Source organism: Aquarana catesbeiana, linkage group LG12, assembly GCF_042186555.1.
Source record: "Aquarana catesbeiana isolate 2022-GZ linkage group LG12, ASM4218655v1, whole genome shotgun sequence".
NCBI lineage: Eukaryota > Metazoa > Chordata > Amphibia > Anura > Ranidae > Aquarana > Aquarana catesbeiana.
In genome coordinates this window covers 224,717,609-224,729,195 of record NC_133335.1, presented here as the reverse complement: position 1 = coordinate 224,729,195, position 11,587 = coordinate 224,717,609, and the positions used below count along the sequence as shown (strand labels likewise).

The window sequence follows — 11,587 nt, the reverse complement described above, 5'->3', positions numbered from 1 at the left end:
GGCCAAGGTTACAAAAAATTTCTGCTGCACTTAAGGTTCCTAAGAGCACAGTGGCCTCCATAATCCTTAAATGGAAGACGTTTGGGACGACCAGTGTTTTTCTGTCAATATGGGGTGCTGTGTGTACATTAATGAGGAAAAAAAAAATAACTTAAATGGTTTTAGCAAATGGCTGCAATATAACAAAGAGTGAAAAATTTAAAGGGGTCTGAATACTTTCCGTCCCCACTGTATACAGCTTGAATCTGTATTTTAGTTTTAGATTAGGTCATGCAGAGAGAAAACACCTCTCGGTTTAGGCTTTGCCTTGTGCATCCCAGTGTGGAGCTTTCATTTCACTTCCTGTCCCAGAGACACAACGGGAAATGAAATGGCATTCCCATTTTAGATGGTTGTCAACAGGACTGGTATACCCATTGGAGGCATTACCCAGATAGCAAGCAATTGAGCTGCAAGTTTGAAAATGTCTTGTTAAAGCAGAGGTCCACCCTAAAAACAAATTTAACATTAAAAGACTCCTTAAAATTTAAAATTTTTTTTTTTTTTAAAGTGTTAAGTCATGGATTGTGGAAACTAACTAGTGTCGGGTGATTTGTATATAGTGTATACCACATTTACCACTGACTAATGCAGAGTTGCAATGCAAGGAAAAAGTAGTTGGATCTGTATGTGCGTTATAATTAATCGAAATTAGTCGATTAATCGATTAAAAGAAAAATTGATTAATGGAACACGTAAATTTTATTCAGTAACAGCCCTAATATATATATATATATATATATATATATATATATATATATATATATATATATATACGGTATATAAAAGCAGATGATTGAAAATGGGTTCTAATCTCATCAATGCCATTCTGTACAGGACACAGGTTAAATTGCTCAAGGTTGGGTTCACACTGGTGCGATTCCAGACATCGCATGTGATTCGCCCTGCATGCCTGTGCACATCACATGTGATGTCTGTGCAGTGCGAATTCAGCCATACAGTTTGTATGGCTGAAATCGCATCTCATTTGGACCAAAATGGTGCAGGACCCTTTTTTTTTTGTCCACACTGGAATCGGATCGTGTGTTCAGACCCATGCAATCCGACTCCATCAGATTTCACAGTTCATACTGCGTTCTGCAAACCGATTTGGGGGTGCCATTACCTTAATATTGACACCCGAAGCGGTTTGCAGAGAGCAGTGTAAACTGTCTGCGAGTCAGATGCGATGTGGGAACCCTGCACAGGAATCGCTGTAGTTTCTGCATTGCAGCAGTGTAAACCGAGCCTAAAACTGATGTGAAAAAAGATTGGATCGCTTGTTACTTTTTAGCGATAGAATTCCTAATTTTTTTTATTCATGAGTGGCAGTACTACTGCAAAAAGTAGATTTTGTAATTTTTCATTTGGTTTGCACCGATCTGTGAGGCTGTGCTATATACCATGATCTGTGAGGCTGTGCTATATACCATGATCTGTGAGGCTGTGCTATATATCATGATCTGCGAGGCTGTGCTATATACCATGATCTGTGAGGCTGTGCTATATACCATGATCTGTGAGGCTGTGCTATATACCATGATCTGTGAGGCTGTGCTATATACCCTGATCTGTGAGGCTGTGCTATATACCATGATCTGTGAGGCTGTGCTATATACCATGATCTGTGAGGCTGTGCTATATACCCTGATCTGCGAGGCTGTGCTATATACCCTGATCTGTGAGGCTGTGCTATATACCATGATCTGTGAGGCTGTGCTATATACCATGATCTGTGAGGCTGTGCTATATACCATGATCTGTGAGGCTGTGCTATATACCATGATCTGTGAGGCTGTGCTATATACCATGATCTGTGAGGCTGTGCTATATACCATGATCTGCGAGGCTGTGCTATATACCATGATCTGTGAGGCTGTGCTATATACCATTGATCTGCGAGGCTGTACTATATACCATGATCTGTGAGGTTGTGCTATATACCATGATCTGTAAGGCTGTGCTATATACCATAATCCGTGAGGCTGTGCTATATACCATAATCCGTGAGGCTGTGCTATATACCATAATCCGTGAGGCTGTGCTATATACCCTGAGCCGTGAGGCTGTGCTATATACCCTGAGCCGTGAGGTTGTGCTATATACCATGATCTGTGAGGCTGTGCTATATGCCATGATCTGTGAGGCTCTGTTATATACCATGATCTGCTAGGCTGTGCTATATACCATGATCTGTGAGGCTGTGCTATATACCATGATCTTTGAAGCTGTGCTATATACCATGATCTGTGAGGCTGTGCTATATACCCTGATCTGTGAGGCTGTGCTATATACCATGATCTGTGAGGCTGTGCTATATACCATGATCTGCGAGGCTGTGCTATATACCATGATCTGTGAGGCTGTGCTATATACCATGATCTGCGAGGCTGAGCTATATACTCTGTCCTGTGATGCTGAGATATAATATCTGTCCTGTGATCTGAGCTGTATACTCCTGACACTATGGGTGGAAGCGTGGAAGCAAGTGGAATACAGGGGACGGAGTGGGTGGATTCTATAAGGGGTGTGGTTGATGAAAAGTGAGAGGGGTCAAAAACGATGGGCGGGGTCTGGCGCCCCCCCATCCAAAAACTTCACCAGCCGCCACTGCGCCGCACAAATAATTTTTTTTTTTTTTAAATTGCAAAAAAAATAAAAAACCCACTGGTGATCAAATACCACCAAAAGAAAGTTCTATTTGCCTAAAAAAAAATGGTATAAATTGAATTTGCATACAGTGTTGCATGACTGCTTAATTGACAGTTAAAGTAGCACAGTGCTGAATAGCAGAAAATGCCCTGGTCATGACGGGGGTAAAAACCTTAGGCAGGTGAAGTGGTTAATGGACACAAAAATCCATTTTTGGTCCAGTGTATGGCCACCCTTCTCCCTCAGCAAGACATGTGCAGAGCTGAACCAGGGAAAGTCACTACCATCATCTGCTGTTCTTATCTCTTAAGCTTAGTAAAGTGAATCTTTCTCATCTTGCAGGTCAATTGCAGCCATGTGTGCAGATATGACCGCGTTTGGGGAGGCTGCGCAGTATTTGCGTAAGTCTGAGAAGGAGCGGATTGAGGCCCAGAATCAGCCCTTCGATGCCAAGACCTTTGTGTACGTGGCGGACAATAAAGATCTTTTTGTGAAGGGGATCATACAGAACAAAGATGGAAAAGGCGTCACCGTGAAAGCTGAAAGTGGAAGCGTAAGTACTGAGCTCTGTACAACATTTGACATTTACTACTACAATGAAATATTTAATATTTATATTTTGTTTTCTGTGATTATTGAAACAAAAATCTTCAGTAATTAATTCAATTCTCCTCAATAGTGGACAGAGGAGGTGGAGTAACAGTAGGGTTGGAGGGCAGGAGGACATGTCTATATTCCATTATTTGCATACATTCCAGGAATGACATTGGATAAACTAATACACAGTGGGGGGGGGGGAAATAATTATTTGATCCCCTGCAGATTGTGTAAGTTTGCCCACTTACAAAGAAATGAAGGGTCTATAGTTTTTATCATAGGTGTATTTTAAATGATAGAGACAGAATATCAACCAAAAATCCTGAAAAAAACACAAGATACAAATGTTATACATCGAGTTGCAGTTCAGTGATTAAAATAAGTATTTGATCCCCTACCAACCAACAACAGTTCTGGCTTCCACAGACTGGCTACTGTAGGTGCTCATGTGGTACACAGATTAGTCCTGTCAATGTAAGAAGGTGCTCATAATGACAACTCATTATGTGTATAAAAGACACCTGTCCACAGAATATCTTCCATTCAAACCTCACCATCATGGGCAAGACCAAAGAGCTGTCAAAGGACCTCAGGGACAAGATTGTAGACCTGCACAAGGCTGGAATGGGCTACAAGACCATCAGCAAGAAGGTTGGTGAGAAGGAGACAACTGTTGGAGCGATTATTCTTAAATGGAAGAAATACAAAATAACCATCAACCCTTGGTCTGGAGCTCCATGTAAGATTTCGCCTCATGGGGTAAGGATGATCATGAGAAAAGTGAGGGATCAGCCCAGAACTACACGGGAGAAGTTTGTGAATGATCTCAAGGCAGTTGGGACCACAGCCACCAAACAAACCATTGGTAACACAATACGCCCCCATGGATTGAAATCCTGCAGCACTCGCAAGGTCCCCCTTCTCAAGAAGGCACATGTACAGGCCCATCTGAAGTTTGCCAATGAACATTTAAAGGATTCAGAGAAGGATTGGGAAAAAGTGCTGTGGTCAGATAAGACCAAAATGGAGCTTTTTAGCATTAACATAACTCACCGTGTTTGGAGGAAGAAAAATGCTGACTATGAGCCTAAGAACACCATCCCGACAGTCAAGCATGGAGGTGGATACATTTTGCTTTGGGCTGTTTCCCTGCTAAAGGTACAGGCCGACTTTGCCGTATTGAGGGGCCAATGGACGGGGCCATGTATTGTAAAATCTTGGATGAGAACCTTCTTTCCTCAGCCAGTACACTGAAGGTTCTGGATGGGTCTACCAAAACCTCTCCTGACATGTATGCAAACCTGGTAACCAACTACAAGAAACCTCTTAACTCTGTGCTTGCCGACAAGGGTTTCTCCACCTTGGTTGATATTTTGGTTGACATACTGTCTCTATCGATTTAAAATACACCTATGATGCAAATTATGGACCCTTCACTTCTTTGGAAGTGGGCAGACTTATAAAATCTGCAGGTGATCAAATAATGATTTTTCCCCACTGTAAGTTTGGTCAATATCATATATTAAAGCCCCATTCTACACCATTTATAGATTTATGCCCATATGAGATGAATCTAGTAATAGGTACTTTATATGTTATTGAACCAATCAGGCAGGGAATGCTTGATTGGTCAGGAATTGGATAATTATCTCTTGCAAAATCTCTCAGTCTGGCCTGCCATTACCCATAATTCCTAGCCGATTCCACAAAACATACAATTTCCAGGACTGGATATAATTTTGTGCCTCAATGAACACATGGACATCCTAAGTCCCCCAATGCTTCTGCCAGTGAAATCTGCTACCGGTAGACAGCCAGTGCCGTCCTCTCTGCTACCGTAACATCTTTTGTCTCTGTGAAACTAATACTGGCCATACTTGGTTAAGTTTGCTTTTGAATGTTCGTAGAAAAATTATTGGTCGTAATGTTCTCTCTTGCCATCAATGAGTTAACTTATTTCTTTCAAAAGACCTTACAATTTGGTCCAGACCTTTATTTTAATGGAATCCCAGTTGTATTAAACAGGTTTCATTACAATATGTACAATTTTTTCTAAATGAAAACCACATTCACAGTTGGAATTTCATTCATCTGAGAAAAAAATTTCATCCTGCTCTGTATTTTCTCATCACTACGGTAAAAAAATAAATAGAATAAAAATAAACAAGCATCAATTTGATCTCGGTAACGAACAGAAAATGGGAAGAAAGTTCCAAAAACAAACATTTTTTTATAAAATTCTAGTGATGTATGGACAGCTTAAATTTGGTAGTTGTGTTTTCCTGCTAAGTATCTCGAAACGAAAAGTGAAGAAGTTTTGGGTTTGATGCTGCATGTCCTGTCCTGCTTGGCTCCAAACATGGTGGGCAGAGAAGGTGGCATGAGTCCAGCTCTAAGATTGGTGACGCGGGCACTCTTCTTCTTATTAGATCATTGAATTCTTGAATTCTCTGCATTTGGTGAACTTACTTTGTCTTTAGTTAACTTTACATTTTGAAAATTCAATTTGAAAAATGGATTAAAGTCTAGGTATGCAATAATAACCATTCACAGTTTACAATGAGTTCACTAAAAGACCCAACCTAAATCTAGATTTGAAGATATCACTGCTCTTCGATTACCCAAACTGATCAGTTTTACATATCTGCAGCTTTACTGACTACGTTGGAACCATCTGCTTTTGATTGTTAGGTTGTCACTGTGAAGGAAGATGATGTGTATCCGAGGAACCCACCGAAGTTCGATAAGCTGGAAGACATGGCTCTCCTCACTTATCTGAACGAGCCATCTGTCCTCTTCAACCTGAAGGAACGATACGCGGCCTGGATGATCTATGTAAGTCATTACTCCTTTGAGGACTAGATCTCAGCTAGATCTCATACAGTCATTTTCTATGACCTAACAATCCTCCAGGTTGGGCTCTGGTTATCTCTGCCAACTAGGGTAACAAATAATTCTGCGCTGCCTAAAACAAACAAAGAAAGCAGCTAAAACGGCAAATGTGGTATATGCACTAAAAATATAAGATAAAAAGTGTAGCGCTTATAAATAAATACATGTATTAACACATATATAAAAAATTCAGCGAATAAAAATCAGCATTTGCATACAAAAGTCCAAGTGAATAAATCAATATAAAATAGAGTGAAAAGTCCCATAAATAACTTTGTGTAAAAATCTTTGGCAGGTGCAAGCTTGAAGTGAAGAGACACCACCACCAACAATATGGAGGCTTACCAGAACGTTTGAACCCAAAAGAACCTACGTTCAATGGGTCAAACGAGCTTGTGTGGTGGAAACAACCAGTATGGAATCCTCTGGAAGCTGTACCAAAAAACCCACGACCATCCATGGACTGGTGTATCTCATAAGGTGATGGCCCATTTTACATGGATACCAAATGGATAAAGGAAAAAGAACAAAAGGGCCACATAGCGTAATTCCGTAAATTACACGAAATGTATTAAAAAATTGGAAAAACTCACATTTGAGTAGATAAAACAGCGCTTTGGTACATAAAATGGCGGCAATGGGTAGGATTTTGTGTAATTTGCGGAATTACGCTATGTGGCCCTTTTGTTCTTTTTCCATTTGGTATCCATGTAAAACGGGCCATCACCTTATGAGATACACCAGTCCATGGATGGTCGTGGGTTTTTGGTACAGCTTCGAGAGGATTCCATACTGGTGGTGGTTGTTTCCACCACAAAAGCTCTTTTGACCCATTGAACGTAGGTTCTTTTGGGTTCAAACGTTCTGGTAAGCCTCCATATTGTTGGTGGTGGTGTCTCTTCACTTCAAGCTTATACCTGTCAAAGATTTTTACACAAAGTTATTTATGGGACTTTTCACTCTATTTTGTTTTGATTTATTCACTTGGACTTTTGTATTCAAATGCTGATTTTGATTCACTGAATTTTTCATATATGTGTTTATACATGTATTTATTTATTAGCGCTACACTTTTTATCTTATATTTATCTCTGCCAACTGCCGGCTCTGTACAGTTGTGGCTTTTTCCATTATTTACTCTGATGTGTTTTGTACCAAATTATCCAGGTGAAAAACCAGACAGCAAATTTGACAGATAATGGCCCAGATTCATCCTCTGTCATACCAATTAATGTACCCTAAAGTGTGCTGAAGGTATGCTCAAGTGGCCTCTCTTGGTCAATAACATTGATGGTGTTTGAGCATTCCTTGTATAGTACTAAAGCCTTGTTTTGTTTTATAAACAAGCACATAAGTATTGAATTCATTATCATATCAAATTAATCTATTTGGCTCCATTCTGCAAATATAGGAGCATAAGGACATACTCATGCTGTATTCAAGTGGTGGGATAATTGGTGTTTTTTCTGAATGTGATGTCCGAAGCTTTAGCCTTATTGCGGTCTGGACCATGACAGTAGAAAGAAACATTCACTAAGCTTTTTGAAAGAACTTCCGTTGATGTGCATTGTGGCATCACAAGTAGAATGATTTTGAGTTGCAATACCATTTGTAGGGCCCTCCAAATGGAAAATACCAGTCAGAACCTTGTATTTACCAAGCGTCCGACGTGAACTCCAGAAGGAATTGTGGAAAACGTATGACCTTGGAGCCGTGCAGTCAACAGACCTGAAACCAAGAAGTCATAGAGAGTTGTGTCTTCTTCCCTCTATCACAAGGGTCTCCAAACTCTGCCCCTCCAGTTGTTCAGGAACTGCAATCCCCATCATCCCTAGTCATGTCTGTGAATGTCAGAGTTTTACAACGCCTCATGGGACGTGAAGTTCCACAACAGCTGGAGGGCCGTAGTTTGGAGATCCCTGCAAGTCTATCACAATCATTGTTAGAAACCTCAGAATTGACACATTGTACCATTCACTTCCCCTCCATATTGCCACTATTTTACTTGTCAGTTGGTGGAAGTGGGATACGTTTTCTGATTCATTGCAGGGATCTAGAAGGGGAAATTTTCTGTAAATGATGTAGTTTTAAAATTGTTCTAATAATTTAAAGTCCATGTTGTCCAACTTGTATCTGATGCTCTTTCAGACATATTCCGGTCTGTTCTGTGTCACCGTGAACCCCTACAAGTGGCTGCCCGTGTACAACCCCGAAGTGGTTAACGCCTACCGCGGCAAGAAGCGCATGGAGGCTCCGCCCCACATCTTCTCCATCTCCGACAATGCCTATCAGTTTATGCTGACTGGTGAGACCATCAATTGTCATTCATCTGCTGAAATAAAGTCGGGTCCTTGGGCATTGCATAGCTCCCAACTGTCCCTGATTTGGAGCGATGTCCCTCTGTCCCTCATTTTGGTCTGATCCATATAGTTGTAGATAAAATGCACTTTTTATCTTTCAAAATTATTTTCCAGCGCTAAACCTTTCATCCAATTTCTAAATTGCTGCATTTGTAAATTTAAAAGCCAATATAAAGGAATAGGAGTGGTAAAAAAAAAGTCCTTGTGGATTTAATTAACCTTTTTTTGGTTAATTCTCCTTTAAGGGGGTGTGTCAGGGGGGTGTGTCCCATGCCTATATACGTTTTCAAGTAGGTGCGTGTCCCTCATTCCCATCTCAAAATGTTGGGGGGTATAGCATTGCATGATATGTCCCCTTCAAGAAAATGGCAGGCATGGGAGGGATATTCTTTAGAGTCGTCACCAAGTGTTTGACCTGCTGAACTGTTTGCAGAAAAAGAAGACAATCCCTTCTACCAGTCCTCTGTAGAACAAACATATTCCACAGCATTCTACAGAGAACACAGCCTTCTCTTTCCTTTGTCCATGCTGAGGTCTCCTCTTGCTAAAAAAAATAATTGTTGCATTTAAATTTGGGCAGCGCGTAACAGGGTGTTAGGCATGTAGCTCTCACTTTTCATCACTAGATGCCTCTGCCTGTCCATAGTTCCTTAACCGCTTCAGCCCCGGAAGATTTTACCCCCTTCCTGACCGGAGCATTTTTTGCGATTCGGCACTGTGTTGCTTTAGCGACGTTGCACCCAAACAAAATTGACGTTCTTTTTTCCCACAAATAGAGCTTTCTTTTGGTGGTATTTGATCACCTCTGCGGTTTTTATTTTCTTGCACTATAAACAAAAAAAGAGCGACAATTTTGAAAAAAAAACGCAATATTTTTTACTTTTTGCTATAATAAATATCCCCCAAAAAAATATTAAAAAACATTTTTTTTCCTCAGTTTAGGCCGATATGTATTCCTCTACATATTTTTGGTAAAAAAAAATCACAATAAACGTATATTGATTGGTTTGCGCAAAATTTATAGCGTCTACAAAATAGGGGATAGTTTTATGGCATTTTTATTTATTTTTTTATTAGTGATGACAGCGATATGCGATTTTTATTGGGACTGCGACATTATGGCGGACACATCGGACATTTTTGACACTATTTTGGGACCCTTGTCATTTATACAGCGATCAGTGCTATAAAAATGCATTGATTACTGTGTAAATGACACTGGCAGGGAAGGGGTTAACTACTAGGGGGCGATCAAGGGGTTAAGTGTGTCCTAGGGAGTGGTTCTAACTGTGGGGGGGGATGGGCTTCTACACACAGGACAGTGATCACTGCTCTCGATGACAGGGAGCAGTGATCCCTGTCATGTCACTAGGCAGAACGGGGAAATGCTTTGTTTACAAAAGCATCTCCCCGTTCTTCCTCTCCATGACACGATTGCGGGCACCCAAAAGACATCGAGTCCGCGGGACCCGTGGTCACGGTCACTGCCGCGCGCCAGTGACACCGCTTCTTAAAGGGACGTACCTGTATGCCCTTTTGCCTACCAGTGCCATTCTGCCGACGTAAATCGCCGTGCGCTGGTCGGCAAGCGGTTAATAGGGTTCTTTACTGTACGGTTAGGATGTGGAATTCCCTTCCACAGGTGGTGGTCTCAGCGGGGAGCATCGATAGTTTTAAAAAACTATTAGATAATCACCTGAATGACCAGAACATACAGGGATATACAATGTAATACTGACATATAATCACACACATAGGTTGGACTTGATGGACTTGTGTCTTTTTTCAACCTCACCTACTATGTAACCATTATACGGCGGCAGGTCAGCACAACCTCGCAAATCGCCGTAGGAGTAGGTCATTTCCTTTAAGGGCGACAGCATGCGCACTGCACGGCGGGGGACCTGATGCACGTGGCCAGCGGCCAAGATGATCGCTGGCCACCCACGACCGCTGGCACGAGATCAAGAACGGGGATGTGTGTATGTAAACACACACACATCCCTGTTCTGACAGGGGAGGAGAGACAGATCTGCTGTTCCTAGTGATTAGGAACAGCGATCTGTCTCCTCCTCCAGTCAGTCCCCTCCCCCCACAGTTAGATAACACACACAAGGGAACACAGTTGATCGCCCCCTAGTGTTAACCCCTTCCCTGCCAGTGACATTTATACAGTAATCAGTGCATTTTTATAGCACTGATCGCTGTATATATATGTCAGTAGTCCCAAAAAGGGTCAAAAGGGTCCGATCTGTCCTGCTAAAAATCCCAGATCACCGCCATTACTAGTAAAAAAAATAAAAATAATAAAAATGCCATAAATCTATCCCCTATTTTGTAGACGCTATAACTTTTGCGCAAACCAATCAATATTCCCTTGTTGTGATTTTTTTTACCAAAAATATGTAGAAGAATACATATCGGCCTAAACTGATGAAGAAAATTCTTTTTTTACATTTTTTGGGGGATTATTATTATAGCAAAAAGTAGAAATATTGTTTTTTTTTTTTCAAAATTGTCGCTCTTTTATCTATGTATCTGTCTGTCTGTCTATCTATCTATCTATCTATCTATCTATCTATCTATCTATCTATCTATCTATCTATCTATCTATCTATCTATCTATCTATATCTATATCTATATCTATATATAGATATAGATAGATATAGATATATAGATCTATATACATATTTTTTTTTTTTTAACTGAGGAAAAAAATAGTTTTTTTATATATTTTTGGGGATATTTATTATAGCAAAAAGTAAAAAATATTGTTTTTTTTTCAAAATTGTCGCTCTTTTCTATCTATCTATCTATCTATCTATCTATCTATCTATCTATCTATCTATCTATAGAGAGAGAGAGAGAGATCTATATATATATAGATAGATATATATATATAAATTTTTTTTTTTAACTGAGGAAAAAAATTGTTTTTTTATATATTTTTGGGGATATTTATTACAGCAAAAAGTAAAAAATATTGCGTTTTTTTTTTTTCAAAATTGTCGCTCATTTTTTGTTTATAGCGCAAAAAATAAAAAAC

General features: G+C 40.1%; 1 protein-coding gene across 1 annotated transcript in view; it reads left to right on the top strand.

The window, feature by feature from the left end:
• Nucleotides 1-3,010: 3,010 nt before the first annotated feature.
• LOC141113587 (myosin-1-like) overlaps nucleotides 3,011-11,587 on the top strand; it is an 81,689-nt gene continuing 73,112 nt past the window's right edge. Inside the window, exons 1-3 of the mRNA XM_073606784.1 lie at nucleotides 3,011-3,244; nucleotides 5,980-6,123; nucleotides 8,329-8,485. Coding sequence (XP_073462885.1) covers nucleotides 3,047-3,244; nucleotides 5,980-6,123; nucleotides 8,329-8,485 — 499 coding nt within the window. The 5' untranslated portion in view covers nucleotides 3,011-3,046. The remainder of the gene's footprint in view (nucleotides 3,245-5,979; nucleotides 6,124-8,328; nucleotides 8,486-11,587) is intronic.